The sequence below is a fragment of the Sprattus sprattus genome, assembly GCF_963457725.1.
Source record: "Sprattus sprattus genome assembly, chromosome: 2".
In the NCBI taxonomy this organism is placed as follows: Eukaryota; Metazoa; Chordata; class Actinopteri; order Clupeiformes; family Clupeidae; genus Sprattus; species Sprattus sprattus.
The window spans coordinates 17,225,837-17,253,188 of record NC_137921.1 but is presented as its reverse complement, the minus strand read 5'-3'; the positions used below and the strand labels follow the sequence as shown (position 1 = coordinate 17,253,188).

Genomic DNA, 27,352 nt, shown 5'->3' with positions numbered 1-27,352 from the left:
TTTTTTAACTGTGTGTGTGTGTGTGAAGTTAGACCTAAACTTGATTTCAACTGTCGGCCTTCTCTTTCAAAAAGAAAACATGAATTACTCTCTCAAGAGTATCACCTTTCATAAACACATACACAAACACTTCAGTGCCTGGAGGAAAACCGCCTCAAGGTAACTGAGAATCAATTATGTTTTATAACCGTGACTTTTTGAGGGGTACATGGGATAACGATAGGTCAACTACAGTACTGCTCATTAGAGTTAGGTAATGGGTTATGTCAAACTTTTATAATCAATCAACCAATGCACCGTACATTTCTTTCTTGGCTTCATGTGACAAAGATGGACACAGACTAGATGAATGAATAGACGCCAAAATTCAAATGTTAGAAGAACAATTTAATCATACATAGTCACAATTCTGCTTCCAAAAAAATGAGTTCTTTTTCCTCTTCATCTAACATCTGGAAATGTACATAAGGCCACCTGAAAATGTACATGACTTTGACAGTGTGACAAAACCCATATGTTCATATTTATATCATTGACAATATCTTACATTTCTTTCGCTTACAAGTAAGAAGCTGTTCCAAAATACAGCACTCTTCTGTACAAAAATAATTGTCGTGTCCTGTGAAGTTTCCATGGTAGCAGATAGGACTATTAACAGCCCAGTATTAATTATGTTTTAAGTACAGAGCATTGATGGGTCATTTCATTTACTTAAATTTAGAGTTGTCTTCTCTTTTTTTTTTTAGACTGTCACACGTCAAAATGACAATATCAACAGATGTTACAGCTCTGGTACAGAGTGTCTGACCTTCTCCAATAAACAGATTTAAAAACAAAAAGACCATGTTCCGATTGTGAAGCCATAAAAGATTTGTTTCTTTTCTGTCCTTTAAAACAACACTTGATCAAAAGAAAAAAAATTCTGTATACATTATATTCAAGGGGAAAGGAGTGATGAATATACACACATCAAAAATGCACAATTTTGCTTTTTTTTTTTCTTCCCCAAAAGTGTAAAAGACATCCCATTTACAGCATAAACGTTTACAAATGTACAACTGTACAGACGAAATAAAAGCATCACTACTATGTTTAGCAAGGCCTGTCCAACATCACAACTAGTTTAGATTTTTTTTTTTGTCTTCTATTTAAACTCATAAACTTACACTTATTAACTGCACATATACTACATGTATTCTGCATTTACTCATAAGAAGCAAAAAACGAAAAGCCATTAATATACTAGCATTACAGAAGATTTGTATAGCATTTGACAGCAGCCCTTCCAGACACCCCCCACTCTGCATTACTCGCATATTCAAACTGAATCGTCGCTGAAAAAATGCTCCCTCACCGGCTCATGCCCAAAAAACCTTCAAAAAATGACGACGCCTTTTGCCAAAGTTGTCGTCTCTTGGCTCAAATGAGCAGGCTCACGGTTAAATAAAAAAACGATCTCACAAAGGGAGACTAAAGAGCCAATCACAATCCACAAAAAAGTTCCTGTCTGCCACGTCGCTCCGCTATCCTCTCTTGGTGTGGAAGGCGCCATCCTGACCCCGACCCCCCTCCCCCACCCCGTTCCCAAAAAAACAACAATATCTTGAATATTTACTCGTACATAAAGATGCTATACATTTTCGCCTAAACTAGTACTATGTAAAGAGATGATGTTCAGTACATAAACATACCGTTTTTCTAGGGCAGTGTTCATCTCAAATAACTACGACAGATAGATGTTCCACAGACATGATGATGAAGAAAAAAAAATTATATCATTCCATAAGCATTAAATCCAGACACGGCATGCCAGCGTTCCCCGCTAACCAGAACCCCCTGACTACCCCCCGCAAACACCACCCACCACCCGCCCCTCCCACCCCTGCTCCCAAACACCCCCCACGTCACGATGGAAAGACAACATTGGTAAGTCGTTTTTTGTGACGGAACGAGACCAATGTACAACTCAGGTCTTAGGCTCTGCTCTTGAAAAGCAACCAAAACGGAATACTGTTCGGCACTACAGCCAGTAGCTCAGAACTTAACTTAGGTGGCCACAGCCATCCATGTGAGCTGTGCCCAAGATAAACACACTCGAAAAGAAAGAAAAAAGACAAAGAGAGCAGGATGTTGAACAAACATGGCCTGCCGTGGGGGGATGGGGGGGTCCTCACGCATGTTTCCTCCCCTTGTCCGAGAAATTTTGTTAAATAGAGGAACCCAAAAATGAAAAGAAAGAAATCAGCTTCCACAGAGCTGTAGTCCAATGTTATTTAATTAACAGGGGAGCTATAGCCCAAAAGAAAGGAAAATAATAGGAAGCTGAGGCCTATTACCCAGGTGCCTCCGATCAACTCTGTGTCTGTACCACGCAAAGCTCTGCGACTGGTCGCAAAATAAATTCCGGTGACTAACTTGATAGCACAAGACACGGAGCGTTTGCCGGCAAACAGAGTCGGTGCTAACCATCTATCCCGAAAAACAGAAACGCTAGATGCTAGATGGAGATTAGTTAATTGATTTGTGTAAAAACCAACTGCTTTGGCATTAGTACCACTGCCTAAACTTGGGGCCGCGAGGTGAGGTCTACCGATGTGTCACCACTTACTGCTAGTATAAGAATTATGGGTACTAAAAATAAAACAAAACAAAAAAGAATAATTATTATTATTTTAAAAAGGATCACTCAGTTTGGCTTTATAAAGTCACTTGCTGGTGTAAATTGTAAGAATTGTAAATTTCAGCAAATTTGTATACGTTTTTCTACAGAGAATTTACAAGGTAAAAAAAAAATGTACAAGATATATATATGTATATATATATATATATATACGTATATACGAAAAACCAGTCAGTTACATCAATTACATCATAAACAAGGGCTAGTTGTGCTTTACCCAGAGATGGCCTGCAGACTGTGCACTCCCTAGTGGCCATGAGGGAGAACTGCACAAGGGCAAGCACAGAGGTTGTTGCCGGACCTCACTGCACTACGAGCTGAAGTCGACTTTCTCTGTCTCATTATTTATATATTCTTTTTTTTGGTAAATCCCCCAAGGGGAAGCAAATGAGGGTGTCTAGAGGGTCGAGTGCACCTTTACATAGCTAGCCAAAATGAGAGGTTTTCGAGGGGAGGGGGGTGCGTGGCTGGGGTTACAGGGGTGGGGAAGGGGAGCCTACATCAGGCCATTGGTGGGGCCCCCAATCGGTCCCAGGTCCGAGCCACTCTTCATGTAGTACTTCTCCAGCTTGGCCAGGATGTGCTTACCGTAGGTGTACTTACGGAGGGTAGCAATATGTGGCCGGATCTAAGAAAGCAAGTGAGAGAAGGCTGTGACATTCAATTTTTCAACCCTCGACACATTATTTAAGATAATTTCCTCTCATTATTCCATTAATAGCAGAACCAATCAGGAAACAACCACACTTTTCCTGACATTCATTCACATAGTGTCTACTCAGATGATGAAATACAAAAATGATTCCACAAAAGTCCAATCAATACGTTGCTTTAGGTCTTCACCTTATGCATGATGATTTTGCGCTGGGCAGGCTCGGCCATATCGATCATCCTCTGCACAACATAGTTGGCGTACTGGTCCTTCATCATGGTGTAGAGCGCGCTGTGCGGACCGTCCTTCTGGCAACACACCTCATCGATCAACAGCGCCCTCTCAGCACGGGAGGAGTGGATGACGCACTTCTCCACCACGTTACTGAGAGGAGGGGGAGATAGGGTGAGAGGGGCAAAGGAGGCAACATGAATTAAGAGAGATAACCATTAAAATAATAGTGAAGGTAGTCATGTTAACAAAAGGAAAAATGAGAAGAGGCAGCGGTCCTGGAAGTAAAACAAGAACATCTTTGGTTGTTCCGGTCTATAATATAAAATTCCTGTTTGGTCTGAGATCCATCACTGCTTTATCTCTGCAAGACACATCAGAGACCCAGACAGACATCTGGCAAAGCACAGAAAACCCTAACAACCAACTTGTAACGAGTACAGATGTGAGAGAACAATTCCACAATCATAATCTAATTTCTTTGTTCGGCAGCCAGGCAGCGGGAGTAAAGTGATGGCACCAGGGCACTGTAAAACACCGCTCTTCAAACAAACCCTAACGCCATGACTAAGTGCCATCAAACCACAGCAGAAGCCGAATTTGAGTAAACACAGCTCCGCCAACAGCTTTCAGTTGAAATTACTAACTCAGTGATAGATTGATATTTGTATGAATGATGGATGCTGTTTCACATCCAATGTTGCAAAGCTACTGATGGCAAACAATAGTCATTGGTATATACAGGCCTAGTGAGGCCCCACGGGGGCCCTTTGGCGAGGGCCAGACGGAGACTCACCTGGCAAACTTATGCTGGCTCAAGGCCAGGACTTTGCCCCGCACCTCCGCCACGATCTTACTCTTGTCCTCGGGGCGACCGTGCTCCAGGACATGCTGGATGACGTAGTTCCCATACTGATCCTGCATGGCATCATGGGAAAAGATGGGAATATTAACATGTCACTCCAGGGGGGGACTGCATTTAATTTAATGGAAGATGCTGAATTTGCCTGAGGTTTGTTCCTGAGTATTAATATGAATCTCCTTGGCAACTCAAAGTGCATCTTTTTCATTTAAACGTATGAAAGTGATTACAGTTCTGCCGAAGTATTAAAGCCTATAGACAATTATCCAATGGGACGAGACACTGTGGGTAGGTAGTTGCTTTTATATAGTTTAAAAGTTTGAATTGCAGCTAAAAAGATGCATCTAATACACCTTGGTTCTTATTAAGCAACAGACAGTTCTTTACACTCCTGGCTCTGATATGCAAAAGCTTTTCCCCCAAATCACTTCATCTCGTCTCTATGCATGTGTGGGGTCAGACAGAGTGCAAGGCTAAAACATGGGTAACATTGAACACATAACAAATAAAACCATATATTTATCAAACACACACACACACACACACACACACATTAACATTTATTTGACAAGTCAAAGGCTGATCTAAACAATGTGACGACTACAGCATTTATGACCCCCATCTGACCTTTGGAGAGAGACCAAGAGTGTGCCCTTGTTAACCCCAGCAATCATTCCGAGTGCACTCAGGTCCAGACGCACCAACATTCGACTGCCATGTGGCTTAAGGGAGTTTGTCAGTACCGTTCCAATTAGCTTAACTTACATATGGGGATCCTGCCCGTTATGAGACCCAATGCAGACACATTTGTTCTTGAGCGTTCTCTTAGAAAAGCTCAACCGTTCTAGGGACTTGGAGCTTCACATCACACTATCGCTAGCTTCGATTAGTCACTCTACAGGTACACTGAAGTCAATGTTGCTGGTCCAATCGGGACAGAAATGCTCTGGGGATTATTCCTACAAGCATTCATAACGGACAGGAAGAGAGAGAGAGAGAGAGGGAGGGCAGGGTGAAAAAAAAAAAGAGCAGGACAGAAGCGTGCCAGAGGTCTGCGAATAAGAAAGGGGGAAGTGTTAAAAAGGAGGGAAAAGAAGGATATATGAGTGCACATAGGTCTGTGGGATGGGGGGGGGGGGGGGGGGTTGGTCAAGCTCTCCTCTAGGGGAGCTAGAGGAAGTTACATAACCAGTGGTGGTGGCTGACACAGCAGACAAAAAGCTCCTGCAGTGTGCGTCTGTATCTGTGTCTCTATGTATGCGTTTGTATATATATATATATATATATATATATATATATATATATATATAAATAAAATGTCTGTGTTGTGTGTGTTTGTGTGTGTTGTGTAGTGGGTGCATGTTGTGTAGTGGGTGCATGTTGTGTAGTGGGTGCATGTTATGTAGTGGGTGCATGTTATGTAGTGGGTGTGATCATAACAGTGTTTAGAAAGGCTGAGGACAGAAAGCCAGCAGAGGAACAGAATAAGACAATGTGTCTTATCTATGTTGTTAGACAAAGAAAAAAGAAGCTGGTTACAAAGAGGGAAACTGCGCCATGGCAACTGTGTGAGGAAGAGGAAGAGGAGGAGGAAGCGTGAGGGGGAGGAGGGGAGGTGCATTGCTCTGACCTTGAAGAGCGCATCGCTGGACCCTGTATGATATGTTTTGTGTGTCATCTCCAATGAAACGCCTTGATACTTCTAGATGAAATATAAGTGGGGTGGGGGTGAGGGAGGGGGGGGCAAGGGGAGGGGGGGTTGTTGGTTCATCATCCAGGTTATCAGAGTCCACATGGCATAAGCCACTGGGGCAGCATGAATACACTTCATCTAAGCACAATTGTGCTTTCAACACTAGGCAAAAACCTAGACAGTTAAATGTACAAATGATAGTCAACAACAACACATATAAACAACAAAAGTTGAAAAACCACCTAAACATACAAAAACATAAACAAAACAAGCTCATTCAGTCGTGGGCATAGCACACACCCACTTATGACAGGGTGCTGTGCTAGCCCCTTTTTTTGACAAAATACTCAGGTTCAGGATTGCCGACCCCCACCAGTGAGGCCTACTGGGGGAGAGAAGCCTGAGGCTGGAGTAGTGTCGTTTACCTGGCCCAGCTGCTCAGAGTGCTGGTGCAGCTCCTCTAGGATGGGCAGGGTCTGCTCCTGGGTGCAGTGCTCCAGAATGCGCTGGATCACCCTGCAACCATACGGGTGGGTGGACAGCACAAACACCTGCAGGAGAGGAGGACACACTAGAGTGAGTGACAAGGTGGTTTTCAGTGCTTCTTCTTACCGGGAAAAACAAATAAAGACATAAATAGATGACAAACAACTGCTTTAAGCTAGTTTTCAGTCGGGTTATATGGTATTTCCAATTGAATTGGAACTTGTCCTATCCAGGACACACACACACACACACTTGTTGTTACGTATATGGAGCGTCCTTTGATTTGGAGTGTGAGTGTGAGTGTGAGTGTTGGACATACCTGTCCCTGGAAGGCGTCAATGATGAACTGCAGAGCTTGGGGCTGCACACACTCGATGCACTTCTGCACCACATGGTTTCCGTTCTGGTCTTTCACACACTTGAGCACGTGGCCATCCAGCTCTCGCACAATGTCACTCTGGGAAATGGGACAGAATAGTCACCTCTTCTTCATCAGCCACATCCCTACGATCATCACTTTTCAATCTTTTTCTATTCATATTTCAATGACAATGATATTCTCATATACTTGGAATTTTGTGCACTAGAATAATATTTATAAACCATCTTAGCACCAGTAACACTAGCATTTCCAAGCCTGTTACTTAATGACTAAACAATTATTACATGTGTAATAAAAAAAGGAAACCGCCAATACGATACATCTGAGACTTTCATATTCATTAATACATTATTGGGTTCATCATCACATTGCTAGAAAGAGAAGCAAGTAATGGAGGGTTGACTTACAATTACCTGCTGGTCGGAGGAGATGGATTCCAGGGCCTTCTGGATGACGCGGCAGCCATACATCTGCAGGGCAAGGGGCAGCACGTGCCCACGGATACGCGTCGCCAGCGCAAGCTTCTGATCCGCACTGCCAAACTATGAGGGGGAATTGAAAAAAATACAAAAAAGCTGTTAGTAACACACTAACATTAGCATCACATTAACTGCAATTCAGGTGATACACAAATATGTGCCAACCAATATCAAAGCAGGACAGTGTAGGGGTATCAATAATAATAATAATAAATTACTTCACCATTTGAACAAAAAAGGGCAGTCTTTTTCAGCCCCACACTTCCAAGATAAGACTAAACCAAACTACATTAAACTATTGAGTGACTCGTCATACAGAAAGACTTCGGCATGGTTATGAGCAGTCTACATCAAGTTGTGACATAAGCCTTAGCTAGCTGTACTGATCTGAGGTGTGGGAGAATAGAATGAGTGCGAGTTGGGGTGGAACGGGCCGAGAGCGTGCGCACCTCAAAGAACTTTTGGATGACGTAGTTCCCAAAAACATCGGTCATGAGCTGGTAGGCGGCCTGCAGGATCTCACCGAACACCATCTGCCTCTCTGCTGGGGTGGCACGCTCCAGCTTCTGCTGGATGAACCTGGGGGTGGGGGGGGGGGGGGTTCAAAACACACACACGCATGAGCACATTCACGTAAAAGTTTTTGTGGGTGAATAACCAGACGGCTACAAGTCCTATGATAACTGTAACATAAACACTGTGAAGAGTGTGTTCATGCCTAACTGGATCTGTTACACCTTGAGTCATTTCTACCACTAAAACTCTATGATTGTTGCACACACATGCGTGCATGAGTGAGTACGAGAGTGCCAGACACACCAACATTTTAGAAGAATGTAGTTGTGTACTGCATTGTATGCTTCTGCGTGCACATGTTTCTAAATATGCGTACCTGGAACCGTGCTGGTCCTGGGAGAACTCCACCATGTGGCCGGGCAGGTCGCGCAACTGAAGGTTGGGAAAACGGTTGTTGCGGAAGTCTTCGAGCAGGCGGCTGCGGCCAGATGGCATGACGTCTGAGCGGCTGTAGCGCGGCCGCGACGACGGCGGGAACAGCTGGCTGCTGGAGCTGAAGAGGCTGGAGGCACTGCCGCCCGTGCTGCGGTACTTGGCCTCCGCCCCCGGGGCCGCGGAAATGTACCGCCCGCTGCCGTTGGTCAGACCACCTGCAGTGCGTCAAGGGTCAAAGTTCATGAGTGACAGCCACAAATGGGGAAATGAGCAGGGTAAGTTTCCAGGCACAAAAAGATGTAAATGAAAATCAAAACGTGCAGTCTGCCTGTAGAGCGAACACACTCTTCACAGACACTCAACTACAAATGACAATGAAGACCCAGTACTGACAGTAGTGGGTATTAATACAATGTATTGTGGCCATACATTGAACATAACAGACAGATGACAATTATTATCCCACTAACCAAACAGCTTTGGACAATATCTGCACTTAACACCAGTGTGTAAACTACAGATTGAATTTAATGTTAAATTAATCTCATGGGAGTCTTGGAGTCTCATGTGACATAAGACTATGGGTCCATGGGAGTTAATGGGAATACCTTACTCTCAACAGTGAGGACTATGCTGTCTGGGGGAGTAATCAAACAGTGGCTAAGGCTCATCTCTTACCCAGGGGAAGGCTGGAGGAGGACCCGTGGGAGGACGGCAGGGAGGGCGGCGGGGTGAGCGGGGAGTGTCCCGGGGTCATGCCGATGGGGCTGGGTGAGGAGGAGTAGCCCAGGCTGTTGTAGAAGGGCTGGCCAATGGGGGTCAGGCTGCTGCCGCCGCTGCGCTTGTAGAGGTCAGAGCTGGGCAGCAGGGAGTCACGGCGAGACACGCTGCTGCTGGAGCTGCCCACTGCAGGGAGGGAGGGACAGAGGAGGGGAAGAAACGAGGAAGAAGGAGAAGAGGAGGAAAGAGAGGATGGGGGAGCAAATTATCAATTATGTTAGTTTAGCAGCATACTGTTGACGTCCATGAACAGTCACTCAACAAAAGCCAAATCACTCCATTAACCCAAAAAACGAGTTTCTAATCCATATTTCTATTATATATATATATATATATATATATATATATATATATATTTATTTTCTTTTTCTTTTTTTACTTAAAAAATATATATAAACAATCCATCACCAATCACTAAACTCTGGGATGTTAGTTTATTAAATACAATTAAATAATTCCCAGTGTTTTCCATAGATAAACTTTAGCTCCAGAATACATAACGCCATCTCCAAATGTCGCCCCTAGGCACTTCCTCAACCCACCTGAGGATCCGAACCCGCCCAGCGCTGAGCCCAGGCCCACCCCCAGCGAGCCCCCAGTGCCGCTGAAGCCCAGCGAGGAGCTGGGCGGGGGCTGCTGCTGCGCGGGCGAGGTGTGGGAGAAGAGCGAGCTGCTCTGGGAGGTGGGCGTGCCGGAGCCGTAGAAGGAGCTGGAGGGCAGGCCGCTAGATTGGGACAGCTGTTGTTGTTGTTGTTGTTGTTGTTGTTGCTGCTGCTGCTGCTGCTGCTGCTGGGGCTGCTGGCAGCCCATGGAGCGGTACAGGCCGTTGCCCGGACCTGACATGTTGTTGCCGGAGCCAGAGGCGGACGCCGCTGCGGCTGTGGGTGGGGGTGGGGGGTGATTGGAGTTAGAAAAGATTGTTGAAGAGGGGACAGTGAGGACACAGAAGGGTCATGATCATTCATTATCAAATATACTATCTAAAGATTTGCATGAGATCGACCGAGAATGTGAAGACCCTGCAACTAACCCTGTTTTTTTCTCTACATTTCAAAAGCCACCTAAGAAATAAATAAATAAAAATACATATATAGACTGAAACAGTATGGGACTGTCATTACAGTGACACAGTGTGCTTTTATAAATGTGAGCCAAGGTCCCCCATTTCATGGCCTATTTTTCTCAAAGTAATTGGCAGTCAGTTTAACTCCAAAGTGCACTTGAACAAGTGTGTTCTGTGTTCACTGCTGCTCCGGGAATACCTCTAGGACTTCACCTTAATGGGCCTGTGATTTCAGCCTTCATCAGCCTCATTAAACCTCACCGCTTATTGGAGTCAACAGCCCAGGGTGTTGCTCCTGACTGCACAGAGGGAATAAACAGGCAGCTCTCAGGGCAGCCCTGAGGTCCTTACCGGCCTGAGCAGCGGCCGGGTTGATCAGGAGGGGGGTCTGCACCAGCCGGACCTGTCCACTCCGGCCCACTCCAGGACCCATCACCAGCGCCCCATTCTGGTCGTAGTAGGCTGCTGGAGCCAGAACCTGGTAGCCTTTGAGAGCAAATCACACACACACACACACACACACACACACACACACACACACACACACACACACACACACACACACAAAAACATTTGGGTCAGACATACAGACAACTTAGCAGGTAAAGTTACTGCCTAATGCTGTTAAAGGCTTGTGGCTACGAGTTACACTCCATCTTACAGGCCTGCAGGGGATGTGTGCAATACCATTAACATCTGCCAAGAGACTCTAGATGAGAGCATTCACCTGACCCGAATAATATAGAATAAAATAAAATAGCAATTTTAAAAATGAATAGTTTTGTCCATTCCCTTTCAAACTTTTCTCCCTCCACAGTTTTTCCACAAAACTTGAACCAGTGGTCTGTCAGTACAAAATACAAAAAAAAAAAATGATAAATGGAGAGAAGATGAAAAAAGAGGGGGGGGGGGATGCACCAGATAAGACCCTCTTGCCACATCTAGACTTTTTGTTTTTGTACCACACATGTTAAAAATGGACCAAGTACTGAGCCAAAATGAATTTCAACACAATGGAATGTCGTAAGTGCAAATAAAGAGCGATTTCATGCACACAAGGCACTCTTCTCTTCCTTTTTTTCTGTAAAAGTGAGTGCTGTGCAGTGCACCTCTCACGTGAAAGAGCAGCATTATTCATGAACTGCAGTCTCGTTATGTGACTGTGTGTCATGCTGAGCAGTGTGACCTAATGGTTTCCCACTTAAGGTAGGGCACTAGCTTGCTCATCTCTGAGACAAGCTTTTGCACCTTGCAGAAAGGTGGGATCCTGCTGACCTGGACCAAAAACGTGCAGCCACGCGGATGGCACACATTTAATATTACTAACAACTACATCATAAATTCCACCATCTAGGCTGACCTTGGGTCAGTAAGACGAGGGCGTTCTCTTACCTGGCATGCTGGCGAAGGCCAGGGCAGGGTTGGCCGCTGCCGCGGCAGCCAGAGACTCTTGCTGGCTCTGCCCACCTTGACCCGGGGTCAGAGGGCGCTGGTTGTTTCCTGCACGCATCACCTGGAGGTCAAAAGTCAACATGGTTACCAAGTCTTAATACCAAAGAGTTCACTTACAATTATCAACATACATTGGTCTAACTTTGAACAGCAGTTGACAAAAGCATTGAGAGTTATTTATTAAATCACAGAGTTGAGCATGTGGTTTGAAACAGCACGACCTGCTCATTAAAGATTAACAAAGCCAACGGCAGAGCTGGAAATTTCACTAAAATGCCTCCTGAGAGCAAAACTACGGTCCTTCTTTCCATCACTTCACATGTGGGTGATCACTCCACAGGTGGGTGATCTGACGATTTCATGACATTTAATGTCCTTCTTATATCCAAACCTCACATCAAACTAAAAAAGTTTGGATCCATGCTATGATGACAAACCATACAGAATGATTGCCTTCTAGATGGCTGCGCTGATTGGCCAAATTACATAACATGTGTCTTTCACAGATCCACCGAATTAAGTTTCCTTCATGTGTGACAACATTTGTAAAACAATCCAACGTCAGCTAGCAGTCTGAGGGATGAGGAACTAGTGCCTAAAAAGGACTCGACACCACTTGTGTGGCAGTGGTTTGTCTGTGCAGTTAGATATTTCTCAAAGCAAAGTTCCCTGTGAGATTTCTCAGGCAACAACAACCACACTCAGTGGCAACAACAACCACACTCAGTGGCAACAACAACCACACTCATCTGTATCTCTAGAGATACCAGTTATTATTGGCCGATGCATTAGAGCAGTCAAAAAAGGTAGGAGCCAAGAATTTAGCAGAAATTTGTATCAAAGCTACTTTCGCTAAACACTGCAACTACTCGCCCATAAATGCGATTTCTTTTAAAATACAATCAACGCAAAGGTGGCTGAAGCGGTCATATTCTAAGGATATGGCAGCGTTCAAAGCTGTGAACAATGTGAGATTTAAAACACTGATGCACACTTAAGTTATTTTATGGTTATAATGTTATCTATTGGCTGCTGATTACAACTTAAAGTTGAAACTGTGAAACAGTCTACATCTTTATTTGTCCTAGAATGCAAACTTTTGTCTTAACATTGTACTAGCCTTTGTTTTTGTTTACATTTGATTCAACTTTTTCCTACTTGAGTTCTGAGTACTTAGTAATCTAGATCATGGATCAAAAAATAATATTAATAACAACCTTATTAAACACACAGAGTGCTGCTGGCTGCCGCCACCCCCACCCCACATCAGTATCAGTCTAAGAAAAACGAATCAAACAGAAATACCATGGAGCATTATATTATATTCAGGCCCTAAGTAATGCAGTCACATAATCTTTTTGAAATTAAATTCTTTGGTTATGTGCATACCTGTTGCTGTCCAGGCTGTCCTTGATTGTTAGCCTGTTGGTTAGCATTGTGATTGGCAGCTGCTGCAGCCTGTTGTTGGAAAAGGTTGGCTGGGTACACACCCCATGGAACTCCATAGTACTGTGGCGGCACGACTGTAGGACCTTGAGGGGAGAAGGTAATTTTACACAGAGATGTAAGGCAATGGTAATGGTCAGGCAACCTAAGCAGACAGGGGCTATTCTTAAAAGCAATGGTATTGTGTGTGGGTGAAAGTGGCCATGTGCAAGTCAAGGGAACTGGCAAATAATAATGGTAGTTATCTTAAAGTCAAGGTATCAGTTTAGGTGCGTTTGCATACATCGGATGCTGCGGGTTGTGGAGGCACCACAGTATGCGCGATGGGTTTTGTGTGTCAAAGCAACTGCCTGGATGATGTCGGACATGGTTGTAGGACCTAGCACTTCACACTTAACTAAAACTTCATTATAAATTGAAGTTAATGTGATTATTTGTGCACAAAGAACTATAAAATTGATGGTAAGTATACTTGGAGTGTGACTGTGTGTGTGTGTGTGTGTGTGTTTGTGGCGCTCACCTGCGAGTGTGGCAGCTGCGGCCAGGCCAGCAGCGGTGTAGGGATCAGCACCAGGTGGAGCATTAATGATGTAAGGGTTTGGCACGAACGCTGGAGCAAGGCCTACACAAATACACGCAACAGAGTTACAACACCAGGGTCTTAATGAAACTGTCAAGAGACTCACGCACACTTACTGTGCACAGGAACAACAGGATGCACGCAGAAAACGAGAGCCTATGCCACACACTGTGACCCTTCATGGACAGAGATGCATTACAACCAGGCATATGGTAGTGAGGGAATGAGGAAGTCTTTTCATACACGCCAGATAAAAAGGATTGTAAAAGCATTTTGTACACACACAACACAAACACTTACTTCCCACACTCTTACTGTAGATCCATCATAAACCAACCCTCTTAGCTTCTAATTTACAGCTCTTTCAATGTTCATCATATGCATCTTTCTTCCATGTGTTAACTCTGCAAAAGCAGGGAGGGTTGTTGAATGTTTCCTCAGACTTAGGCTGTGGCTTATATCGAGTATTTTCAGAGTACACTGCAATACAGGCGTAGTACTTACATCTTTAGTGCGTTCTGCCGCTGAAGGGTTGTTTCTAATAGAATACTTTTGTTAACCACTTGGCAGAAGTGACGGACGCAAAGCTGCCAGCCTTTCACCCATAAATCAGTGCGCCAGCTCCCTCCGGCCAACTGGAAATTTTAAACAAAGATGGCGGACCAAACACCGCTGACGGCCGTGTTTTGTAAGTGAATGTAAATTTGTTGCCGTTTTCTCGCTTAGATTTTTCAAAAGTTATAGAGAAATAGACACTGTACTATCCGATAACACAGTTATTGTAACCAGCAATAATGGTTGAAGTGATTTGCAAGGTGTCAGTCAAAAGCCAACTTTCCAAACTGAAAAGCTTCTAAAAGGGCTCCTCCTCTTCTGCTACGTAGCCAAGATGGAGCCCGTTTAGGGCAAGAAGTGTAAATCGTTTCACACTAGGTCTGCAAGATTATGGCCAAAATCATAATTGCGATTATTTTGATCAATATTGAAATCACGATTATTCATTAATTTCAGGGATAACTTTTTTATTGCACTTTCACGTTTAAATTAACAAGAACACTGCTTCCACTTCCATTGTTGTGCTACATCCTGGCTAATGTACAAATCTTTGCATCAAAAATAAATCGTATACGGTTCTTATTCACCTGAAGCATAATATAAATACATTTTGGATTGATACCGTCGCGCTATGCAGGGTCGCTGTTATGGTTTTCTGGGTTAACGTTGGACATGGGCAGTGATTCAGTGAGGTAATGTTAGCCTTAATGCATTGTCACACTGTGGATGGTGGGGAAATCTCAGGTGGTTGAAAAAGTTAGTTGTATTGCTCTACGGCGCAGACACAATTCTAACGCACTCTGTGCATATAATTTGTTCTCAGTTAAAATCACTTGCCCTAACTCTTAAAAGTAAGATAGCTGTCTTGCTACCTTGATGTCTCGTTAAGAAGGTGTCTGACGCGAGATATTTTTACGGGTGAATTCTGGTAAGCTTGGTAAGCTGAAGGAACGTTAGGCTAACGTGCTAGTGTTAGAAAGTTGGCTGACTGACGCCTCGCAAATCACATCAACCATTATTGCTGGTTACAATAACGGTGTTATCGGAAAGTACATTGTCTATTTCTCGGTAACTTTAAAAAAAACACAACACAGCTGTAAGCAGAGTTTGGTCCGTCATCTTTGTTTACAATTTGCAGTTGCCGGAGGGAGCGAGAAAGAGTGGCACAGGTTTTTAGGTAATAGGCAGATTCAAGGCTGCAGCCATGCTACCTTGAAAAATGACCGTCACTCGGAGGACTTTAAGCGATCTTATTAAAACGGAAGAGACAGACTAACGGGTTTCCAGCACGCATTTTAAACGTCAATATCGCAGACGATCATGCTAATTTAATTGTGGCAGCCAAAATCGTGATCGCGATTAAAATTCAATTACTCGTGCAGCCCTATTTCACACTGAATTTTTGGACCGCTTGCCGTGCGCAATCCGGGTACTTTCAGTGCCCTGAATTCTGCTGGTTGTGTGACTGAACGCCCTACACCCTGAAAGTCAGTGTTTGAAGTGTGCAAGATCTCGATAGGAGACACGGCCTTAGTGTTTGCATGCAAGGTCAGAGTGTGACAGTTCTTCTTTGCATTCTCTGTCACCCAGCATCTGTTCCAAATAATCAAGCCAGCACTGATTAGCGTAGCATGTTGCCTCTTCGGTTTCAGAGTGGCCGCACATCACATCATATCACATCATATCCATGTAGGGCTGGGTACACTAACACTCCCTCCCTGTCAACCTTTAGGATACTTAAATTAAACACTTTTCTTATCAGAGACACAGGTAAGTAGTCACGTGAAGCCATAGTCTCTCCTCCTTTGCACAGTCAAAACGATGAGGCCTTGTTTCCTGAGAGACTCATTAAGACAATGGGGATCAAAGTCTGTGGTACTTAAAATAAGAATCAACCTGGCATACCGAGGTGTGATTGTTGAGCAGCGGCCAGGGCGTACTGCTGCTGCTGGGCTGCCGTCAGCTGCTGGACAGTCAGGTGGTTGGACCTCTGGAACAGCTGGACAAGCAGTGCACAGAGGTAAGTGTCAAACACCAAACACCACAGAGAGACTACACCAGACATGACAGTGTATTAGCCAATTTGAAAACCAAAGAACACTGCAATCCTGTTTTTCTACAATACAATTAGAAAGTGCAGAATGAGCGAAGGTGGCATTTAACTGTGTACAGGAATTCCTACTTAACTAGGGGTCTCCATGAATCTTGATGCTATGGATAATAGAAAGCGCATAAATGCATATTATGCCTGTAATTTATCGAGTATCAACTAAACAAGGTCATCAACGCACTCATCTATGACTTTACTTCCTATTTATTCCATGTTTTTCACGTGTAGGATGTTGTCACTGGAAGAAGGACCGTCCCCCCTATTCATTCTAATTGTATGGGCTCTACACTGTACAGCCAAACCACCTGACCGTGAAGGACAGATAGGTTTCCCAGGAGACTCACCTGCTGGCCCGAGTTGTAGTCGAACAGGCCCACAGGGGTTCCGGAGGAGTCCACCTGGATCTGGTTGCCAGCGTAGTCGAACTGCAGCGCCTCCACGCCCCCCTGCTGCTCCATGCCACCAAGCCCCTGTTGCTCCTGGCCCTGGACGTCCTCTTGTTGCTGGGAGGGCTTGTAGGCTGCAGCAGCGGCCGCGGCTGCTGCGGCGTTGGCGGCGGCCTGAGCGGCTGCGGCCGCTGCCTGCAGGGCATGGTGCTGGCTCATCTGCTGGCTCATCATCTCCAGCCCGCTCTGGCTCGGGCCCATACGCTCCACGGCCTCAGTGGGGGAGGCCTGTCGGCTACCAGGGGTGGGGCTGACGAGAGGGGGAACGGGGAGAGAAAGACAGAGAGAGAGAGAGAGAGAGAGAGAGGGGGAACGGGGAGAGAAAGACAGAGAGAGAGAGAGAGAGAGAGAGAGAGAGAGAGAGAGAGAAAGAGAGAAAGAGAGAAAGAAAGAAAGAGAGAAAGAGAGAAAGAGAGAAAGAGAGAAAGAGAGGGGAGGTAAAGAGAAAAGAAGATAGACAAAGGCAGATGGTTGGATGAGAGCGAGTAAAGAAAAGAGAAAAAATAAAAACATTAAAATAAGTGATAAATCCTTTCTGACTGATCAGATGCCCTGTGGCAGGTGAGCATGTGGTTTTCTGAGGTACAAATAGTGTGAAGATAAAGAGCTGCTCTATACTAGAACACAGAACATCCCTGCACAGCAGAATTTCAACCGGCCCGACAGGTTTTCAGACACTGCTCGGAAAAAGCAAACCAGCATTACTTTCAAAAGCAAACCGTACAAAAAGTGCAAGAAAGACTGTGGGTGGGCTCCAAAACATCTGTTCAAACTGAGCTATGGTTCCTTAGTTTCCCACGTGCTAAAAGCTCTGCACAGGCACACACAAACACACACACACACACACACACACACACACACAAAAACCTCTATTCTTCTATATTGCTTAACTCCCACCAGATCTACGCGTTCACAAACCAACATGGTCAGTTTGGAGCCAATCTAAGCCATTCTGACAGTTACAATTCAGTTCACACAAAGCAATGATACTTCTCACAAAAGTAACTACCCCTCTTGACTGACTAACTAACTAAATTCCTTTAATCTGTGTTATAATGTGGAAGCTTTAAGAATATAATTATGCAATTATCTGTCCTTTTCTCCAGATATACTCTGTAGTCTATTTTTTCACGTTAGTCTGTCAGTATTGTGGAGGCAGTCCCAGTCAGACAGACTACAAAAGCTCCAAGCAAAAAATTAGAGTGGAGAAAGGCAAGTCAGGACGGTCATGGATGTCGGTTGCTTTTGGTGTTCAATTCCAACGTTGCATCATAAAAGGTTAGTGCATGTTTCTCAAAAGCGGTTATTAAGTTCTAGTTAACAAGAAAATTTAAATGTGACAAATTGCTTTTGAGAGACAAATCACAAACTTTTGATGCCACTTACAATAAAAAACAAAAAACACCCTATGCACCCTTCCTGACTTCCAGCAGAGGAAAAACTCTATAAATTCCAATAGAAACCCTTAGGGAACGAGGGAGAAATTAAGAAGTGTCGGGAGAAGGTTGGCTGGCTTACTTAAAGTCTTTGCAGTCGCGGTCCATGCCGTTGAGTAGGCCTCTCCCGTTGGACTTGGAGTCGCCCTCCTCGCCAACCTTCATCTCGGCACTCTTGTCTTCCTCAAACGGGGACGTTTTGTCTATGGGGTCACCCTTCTCTCGGCCGTCCGGGTCCCCGTCTCCTCCGCCCTGAAATAAAAGAAAGAGGAAAGGTTTTTTTTTGGAAGTCAAGTCTCAGGTCTCCTGATTGCAATGAGCGTTCCATCATCTGCTGTATGCCATCCAGTCTGCTTAGGACACGGCAAAGCTTTATCCAAGGAATTCAAAACATGTACTGCATTATCATCACTCATTTATCTATTATCATAGATTAGTTGTACATGGTCATACCGTGGTACATGATCACAGGAAATTGCAGACAACTTGAAAAAAAAACAATGCACAATGAAATCTTGTAACTGTACTTTGCCTTGAAACATGAACATACAGCTGAAGAATACACCAAGTATTGAGGTCCTGCTTACAGTTTCCCTCTGTTGCTTTGGTACATTTCTCAGATAACAATTAAAACTCTCAAAACTGCTCATCTATTTACTTGTGCACATTTTAACAGCAATTTTTCATTCTTTTGAAATTTTGGAAATGCTTTTTCACATTCATGCAGAAGGTTATGTACAATTTGCTGTTGAGTCATACACAATGAATACCTAAATGGTTTGGAGAGTAAGTCATGACATGCAAATGGATTAGAGAAGTTATCTATATTGATGAGGATTGATAACATTGGCTGAAAGGGTGAACATGACTGTGTAAAACCTCACTGAACACCAAGCCAGAGGGGAAAAAGGTGATTTGTCTGATCACCATGACTGGATAACATTACTTGGTTCTTAAATAATCTGTGTGGCATGCAAGATTGTCCGATTCATTTTCAACAGGTTGTATTTGTTGCTATGCTTTCCATCCTTAACATATTTATTTCGTCTTGCTATAATATTCTTCAACAATCACTTGGAGCCTTGTTGATTGAAATAGTTTATGTGACATTAAATTCAAGTTGCTTAAAAATCATATATTCAGGAAACATGAAATAATCTGTTATGGTGATAAATTATTATGAGCGAGAGAGACTTCCAGATAATTTTATATTTGCAACTAAACCTTTTGTCTGTCTTGGGTACAAAACATGACCAAAGGACTTGTATTTTGGTGGTCCTGACATCATTGTCAGTGAACGCCTGTCTAATCAAGTTAACCCCCCTTAGCTCCAAAGATAGAAGTAAACTAAACGTTAGATAGATGATGCTGAGCTTAACCATCCATAGGTGCCAACATTACATTCTACAATACCAAGTGACTGATCGATCTGGGTGTGTTCTCAGGTGCCAGATGCATAAGGTTAAGGGTGATAAGGCATTGACATTCAGCTCATCAGAAATTAAATATTAAAAAAAAAAAAATAGTTGACGAGTCAAACCTCAAGTCTTTTGAAGACGAGTCCAAGTTGCAGACTAGTCCCCATCTCCAGTGGACACCATCTGAAGGTGTCTCACACAGCCTTTGCGTACCCCCCCCAAGTGCAAGCGTTCAAACGATGGTAGTGTAAGTAGGTCAGATTCTGATTAAAGGCTGTAGATATTTGAGCTCAACAGCCAATCAAATTACACCCTTCCCTTCTGTGCTCTCAAAGCAACGTGTTGATTGAATGGAATTGTGTATGGCAAGGTTTGAGCCACAATCTTTCCCATTTACAGAGAGGTCAATGTATGCACACCGGTGTGTGCTCAAAAACTATACGGACCATCAGTGGCATCAGTTGCAGGGAGGGGACTTAAGTTATGTTGCGGTAATGTTAACAGAATATTCCAGAAGGATGCCCTGTGACTTACGAAGCCTCCGTTGCGGTAGCGTCCGTCCATCTTGTCTCCGGGGGAGGAGCTGAGCACGTATTCCACCATGCTGACACCCAGGCCGCCGCCCTCCGAGCGCGGGGACAGCACCGAGTTGGCATCACCGTTCCCGTGGAAACCCTGGCCAGGTCGCCTCTGCACCATGATGGGCTGTGATACCGAGTGGTCTGATGGAAGATGAGGAAGGAAATGATGGGGGAGAAGACAGGAGGGAGAACAAATTATTGAACATAATATAGGGGAGAAATAATTTGCAATGTATTGCAAATTCAAAATATTTTTCTTAAAAATCGCAATAATATTGTATTGTCCCCCATTTAGCATGAGACAACCAAAGTATTTTTCGAAGGTGTAGCACCCATATTTTACACAACAGAGTAGCGCAGTAACTTCTACAGAGATGTAAATGCCTTGTTGGGCACTAATGTTGCGCCCTCCCCTTTAGACCAGGCAAATCTTGCAATACATTTTCATACGAGTAGATACTGTCTGAATGTTAACAGTTAGAATAAGGATACAAATGTAGGTATAAAATCACCTATTGGCTACCTAAAATCAAGGGAAAAAAATAAGTAAAGTAGTGAAAAGATAAAAGGGTCTTACGGGAGGATCCCCAAGCGTTCTCTCTCCACTCTTCTCCCAGTAGCATCCCTTTCCTTCCATCCTTGGGCAGCTCGTCCGATTCCCACAGCTTTTTAGCTGGCAGCAGCTTTCAAAAACAACAGCACCAGTTTTATGTTTTAATCCCTCGAGAAAATACACAACAGAAGCACTATCCCATTAACAATCTGGTTTATATAATGCCAAATTAATTTTCTTGCCAATTGCAAAGGAATCACCAAAAGCCCCAAGGGAATAAAGCCATGAAAAGCAAACCTGACGATCCAGCGTAAAGATCAATGATAATTTTTAATCATTCAGTAATATCTCCAAACACAACAACAAAACAAATGCTTTTTAGGAGGTGAAAGCCCCTTGGAAATACACCTGGTGAGACGGCAGAACCAATAAAGGTTCTTTCCACAGCATCCGATGCAGACTAGCTATTAAATCACTTTCAAGGAGGAAATATTACCCTTTGTGCAAGGGAAATTAATCAGACTTGCCACAGAGGGATGGCTGGAAACACACAATAATGCTGACTTCCTGACACAGCGTCTGGCTCTCAAAGGCACACACACACACGCACACGCACACACACACACACACACACACACACACACACACACACTTTCCTCAGGCTCCGTTTGTAACCTACCTCGCCCATCCCACGAGACTCTAGAGCCAGAGCCTGGAAATCATAGTTCATCTCATCCTGGGCACGGACCTGGGGAGGGAGGAAAACAGAGTCAATAATCACTGTTGTCCTTTCAGGCTGTACGGTTATCACCGGTCTGTGGGTAACATTCAGACCGTGCCAAGTAATGTACACATACTGACATGTACAGTGAGATTTAGTGCCATACTTGTACATACAATATCTACAAATAGTTTAGGTGAGCAGTTTTACAGCCTGGTTCAGTGGCCTGATTCTGCCAAGAGCATTAGTTTCATTACTTAATGACATTTTTTTTTATCTTGTTAGAAAGTCTACAAGTTTCCCTACTGCAGGTTTAAACAGTGATTCCGAAAAAGTTCTGCCATTTCTGATGTCTGAGCACCACAAAACACCTTTGACACTGAAATCGATAGATTTTGCTGAAGTTTAGATCTTTCATCATTACGACTCTGTTTTAGATGACTGAAGTGTCATTTGAAATATCCAAGTATGTTCATTTATTTTTCCTTTTTCTAATGTTCCCAAAGATGTTAAATAGGTTTGAGCTATTGTGACTAGAGGGAACTTATTATGCTTTACCACTTTTTCCTTTCCTTTTGTGTGTGTAATGTAAACGGTCTACTAAGTTAATAGAGCCCAAAGTACATGAGTAGAGTAGTAACTCTCTCCCAGAAACCACTTATTCCAGCCCTTTTCCTTTGTGACAAGATGACGCAATCTCGTAACACAATCCTTACTGCCTGCCTAGCTGACCAAATCAGAGCACAATGGGCTCATCAGGAGGGGAGGGGAGGGGGCTTAATGACACAGGAGTTCTACAGCGAAATATGTATCTGCCATTCCAGTCTAAAAGCATGGCGCAAACAGGAAAAAATTATGCCATTTCTGCTGGCTTATTTGGTTTCGTCTTGGCTGGTTGTGCACTCTCAAATTTTTGTCAGCTGGTGCATATATCCAGGAACTTTGAGGACTTGTCCAGTTTAATCCACATATAAAAACAGGTGATCCAGTTGAACTTAGTCTAGTTCTAGTTTAGGAGAAGACAGCAGCAATTCAAACGCTCGCCAAGTGCTGGCATAAAAGGTTATGGTGTTGTGTTGGTGTCACCGTTGGTGCGCACAACGACCAATTCGTCATCAATACTGGATGGTTAACAGAGCTTGAGACAATGGGTGAATAAAGATACAATATGAGAAAAATTTGGTTTTGGAACATGTAAATCTATTCTAGTAAACCCCCAAAATTAAATATTGAAAATCGAAAATGAGCATATTAGGGCCTCTTAAAACTTCAGAATATGGAAAGACTGCCATCAGGCCCAAGCTGCCTGAGACACTATTCATTTTCCTGCAGAACACCCACATTAAAGCTGTGCCAAAGCAGTAATAAGCAAAGTGGAATCAAGAAGTGATTCTTCCACTGTCACCACACACTCTCTGAAATATCTTTGGTAATATTTCAAGAAGATTAAAAGGAAAAATTCTGGGAACTTTCTACGATACCGTAGAAGTAGACCGAAACGGTGGGGGTACTCCAATTCTACGGAACCCTTTAAATCTCTCTCAGCCAGAGATCAACCTGTGATTGGTTTATCAGTGTGCCCACCATTTACCCCACTATTTTGGGTTGTCACTGAAAACTTACAAGATTAGCTATGTATGAGAGTGAAAAAAGTCAGTCTGTGGTAACCTTGTTTGAGGAAAGGCAGAAGTGAACGTTGTGAATTAAAAGCTTTTTGGGAGTGAATTCAGACTTTAAGACCCAACAGTATATGTTCAAGGGCACTGTTTTATGACTATAATACCCATACATCATAGGCTTAATAAATCACTTGAGTTCCCTTTTCTGTTGCCAGGGTAATGGAGGACTAGTCTGTAAGTTTGCCTTAACCTCACCTGTGACAACCATGTATAATTCATTAGATACAATTAGCCATTTTTCTTTCCAAATAGGCTTAGCTGCAATACACTACAAACATCTGTGTACAATTAATGATTTCTACTTGCATTTGCTCACAGATCAAGAATGAATAGTTACAGTTTAGTATAGACAGACATTATATAGTTTTAAACAATTTAATTTAAAGTAATAAGGCTGTAATAATCCTTTGCTTTAGACCAAAGTCGCTGAAAGACTCCTCCAAGATATTCAGAAATCAATTTGTTGTTTTCCCTTGAAGGAATCTCTAGACAAGGAAGGGAAAGAGGCCGGTTTGTGAAGCTAAAAACAAAATGGGGGGAAATATATATATGAGCTATTTACTTCCTATCTGTTGGGCTTTGGTGAAGCAGTGGGCTGAGAATGAAAGGCCATATGCTTACGCTTTCACATTAGGGAGTTCCCTTCCTTTGTCAGTGCTGACATGAGATAGCAGTCCTCCCTGTTAGCATTGTTTAGTGGGGGGTGGTGAGTCAGTGACACAGATATTTAAAAAAGAAACAAAAATCACATTGCTGGACACATGCCAGGCAATCACGTACCAAAAGCCATATAGATTGCTGTATATGCTCTTCTTCTGGGACTCCAGTGGTCTCACCGTTTGAAAACAACTTTGGTTGTGCAGATAGGATCAACACAACTGCCATTTACAACTACAATATACGGCCTTTCTTGCCATGACTACATTGGCAGGCGAGGACATTTGTTCTAAATGCAGAGCAGAATTAGGAAAACTTCAAACACTAGAAATCAGAACCTGAAAAAAGGAAAGAGATACTTTCTTGTTGCTACCATCTCATCTTCAGAGTTAGGTAATTTTAGAAATTTGCTCAGCTCTTGGTCACAGTCTCAGTTTTCACTCACTCTGTGACTGTTTTAAACTCCCAGTTTAAGCATATTTCTTTGGCCCCTGAATCATCCTCCAAGTCATCAGATTTATTTAGATGAGAGCACTTGGAAAGCAGAGGAGTACAGAGGAATATGTTCATTGTGACACAGTGAGAAGACTTCAAGGGAGAACGCCTGTCGCTTTAAATGACACCACAGAAACCATCAGTGAAAAATCCTAATGAGGTCTGGAGTTATTCTAAGTTAAAAATAGTTGTTTAGTGAATACCAAAGGATCTCGAAAACGGAACCAGAATGACCTTTCTGATACACAACCCTCTGTAACCATTTTCTGTTTCTAACTCCAGTATCATCAAGGAGTCTTATTCTACACACAAGCTGGTTAGAGTATTCCCCAGTCCCCACAATGGACCTGGTGGACATAATTGTTGCTAAGTCCATGCTAAATTGCCTGTACTTTCAGGATATTTCTATACACAATTCATAACTATGGGCAAAACTGAAATTGCTGCCAAGTCATACCTGATCGACATGGTTGCCATCCCCAGTGGGCCAGCGGTGTTTGCTTGTGTTGCAGCCCCCAAGCTGTTCCCCAGGCTGCCTCTGGAAGAAGTACCCGACGGTGGCGTCGTCCTGGGAGCGACCACTGAGGGGTGGCTGTGGTGTGCCTGGATTTGGGTTAGTCCCTCTGTCCATGCCCTGCAGAGGGTGGGTGCCGCCAGGGCCCTGGACGCTGACGGCGGCACCGCTGTGTACCCTCACCCCTACAGTCTCAGGGGCACCATTTGTGTGCAGCATCCCGCCTCTTGTCTCCTGCCAGGCAACGTCATTCATACCTAGGATGCTGCATGGAACGCTCATTCCACGGGGAAACCTGGTGACAAAGAAAAGGTTCTCTTGAAAAAAAGTTTAATTTAATCACACACACACACATACACACACACACACACCCCCCCCACACACACATATATATATATATATATATATATATATATATATAAATACATACATACATACATACATACATACATAAACACACACTGATGGGCTCTAGAGCACTTATTCTTTCTCTACATAAGTACATACATAAATACAACAAAAAACAGTTAGAAAAAGGCTTCAATCATTGCCACAGTAAACAAGAGAACAGGAAAACTAAACTGTATGCAACAGACTATCTGCCCTACCCAAGCGAACTATAACCTAATATCAACTACACCAACTGTTTTCGGCCTTTTGGGTTTACAATAATGGACATTAGAGTCAGCCTTTCCTTTGACTAGTTCCGACAATTTGGCCTAGCAGGCCTAACGTTACATTGTATCTTCAGAGCCGAATCTGACAAAAAATGACCAATTTTAACCAAGCCAAGAACTTCCAACAACAGCTACGTTTTCTGTGTTATGAGCATAAAAGCAAAAAACTGAAATTGCACCAGTTCGGTCTGAAGGCATGTTGACGGCTAGCAAGGTTGGCTAACCAACAAGGGGGTAAAATGCTTTCGCTTAAGACATGCTGTCAACATTAGGTTGCAAATATGTTAGCTTCAGTATAAAGTTTTTACACAAATGTCAACGTATCTTATGTTAAGTAAGTGTAAACATTGGCCATCACTGAAATAGTTAACACTCATTACGGTGATATAACCTATGCAGCTAAAAACTAAATATCTTGGTTATTACCTTGCAGCTAAATAAGTAACGTTAGCTGGTATACAATAGTAGCCAACATTAGCTAGGCCAGTTCATCAGAGCATCGTTGAGCTAAAGATCTGATCACAAATGAATCGAGTAAAATGATCATCAGCAGGTCAAATAACACGGTTTTCCGGATGGCTGACTTCCTATGTATTCCTTGCTATGTGCCAATTTCACTACCGTTATATAGGGATCAATGGGCAAATCGAGATGGTTCAAAATAAAATGGCGAGTTGGATCTCTGCAGATAACAATTAGCTAGCTAGCTGGCTGGCTAGCGAGTTACAGATCTATCTACACGACAGAAATAAGCTTCCTAGCCAGCTAGCGGGTTGTGCTTGCTTTTCAGTCAGGTAACGATAATGTAAGTAGGCGAACTAGCTTTCCAAGTTAGAAAAGCAAACAAAGGTAGCTACCGCGTTAAAAGAAAAAAAAATCAATTAGCTACTCCGGGTAGATAGCCAGTGACCAAACTAAATGACGAACTAGCCGGATTACCACAATTGAGCATTAATGAGGGGAAGAATCACATTTCCGATAAAAAGCTAAAGCGCTTGCTAGGTACCACTGCCAGGCTGACGTTACAGCAGCTAACGTCAAATAGCTAGCAATATTTTACAATTCGCTAGCTAGCACTCTATATTATGACACGAAACAAGACAATGTGCGTAGCTAATGTTATCTACTTACAAAGTCACCTAAATAGCTAACTTGATATCAATGTTCGCTATGTGGCTTCAGCCATGATTCTACATACATAATAACTGCTACCACCGCTAAAACGAACGCTAGCCAGCAAGCACAGCCTATCGTTACCTGGCTAACCAACTGGTTTATTTGCCCTAGCAACAGCTAATGCTAACAAAATACAGAATGTACATATAACGTGTTTAAATGAACATCACCCATTCAGTAAACGAGCTTGGCCTTATTCAAAGGTAAGCTAACTAGAATGAGTGGAGAATGTAAGCTAGCTTCTAAAAATAATGGTTGTTGAGGACATTAAGCAAGCGAGGTAGCTAGTGAACAGGCAAATCCAGTTTAGCCCAGTAACATTAGCTTTGAATCTAGCATACTAACAACACAGCATTAGCTAACGTTAGCTCCATGGCTAGATTATGTCGGGCAGATACAGCAAGCTTTGTTAATAAAACAACGAAGCATCTTACCTTTTAAAGTAAAATACTTAAATGATGTATTAAAATGTATCCAGTTAAAAGCTATTCACATGCTATTAGAACATATCTCTAAGCCGTATGTACAGCGTTGAAAGATAGAGCATCACCCAAATGCCGTCTGGAGAGCATTAACAAAACACCATCGCTGCTGGGT

At 43.3% G+C, this 27,352-nt stretch overlaps 1 protein-coding gene across 8 annotated transcripts; it reads right to left on the bottom strand.

The window, feature by feature from the left end:
• Positions 1-1,905: 1,905 nt before the first annotated feature.
• pum2 (pumilio RNA-binding family member 2) lies at positions 1,906-27,352 on the bottom strand. Of its 8 annotated transcripts, none has more exons than XM_080860409.1 (24): positions 27,190-27,352; positions 24,846-25,197; positions 21,516-21,584; positions 20,861-20,966; positions 20,237-20,424; positions 18,367-18,536; positions 16,747-17,098; positions 16,198-16,291; positions 13,678-13,779; positions 13,101-13,243; positions 12,929-12,988; positions 11,652-11,772; positions 10,611-10,745; positions 9,739-10,074; positions 9,095-9,322; positions 8,358-8,631; positions 7,915-8,044; positions 7,394-7,528; positions 6,924-7,061; positions 6,544-6,669; positions 6,056-6,127; positions 4,360-4,481; positions 3,524-3,716; positions 1,906-3,308 (listed from the first exon to the last, which is right to left on the bottom strand). In XM_080860409.1, exons 2-24 carry the CDS (start codon positions 25,182-25,184, stop codon positions 3,177-3,179), a joined length of 3,765 nt encoding a protein of 1,254 aa, XP_080716535.1. In that variant the 5' UTR covers positions 25,185-25,197; positions 27,190-27,352; the 3' UTR covers positions 1,906-3,176. The 8 variants fall into 8 exon arrangements, with proteins under 8 accessions (XP_080716535.1, XP_080716536.1, XP_080716537.1 ...); XM_080860410.1 differs by having other exon boundaries at positions 6,056-6,124; XM_080860411.1 differs by having other exon boundaries at positions 7,400-7,528.

What these genes read in the sequence shown, in the direction of transcription:
- pum2 (XM_080860409.1), bottom strand. Translation starts at nt 25,184, where the DNA reads ATGAGCGTTCCATGCAGCATCCTAGGTATGAATGACGTTGCCTGGCAG. An exon ending in CGCAGCTGCCACACTCGCAG is followed by an intron (nt 13,244 to 13,677) that starts GTGAGCGCCACA and finishes TCTCCCCTCAAG; the next exon opens with GTCCTACAGTCGTGCCGCCA. An exon ending in TCATCCAAAAGTTCTTTGAG is followed by an intron (nt 7,529 to 7,914) that starts GTGCGCACGCTC and finishes TCCCCCTCATAG; the next exon opens with TTTGGCAGTGCGGATCAGAA.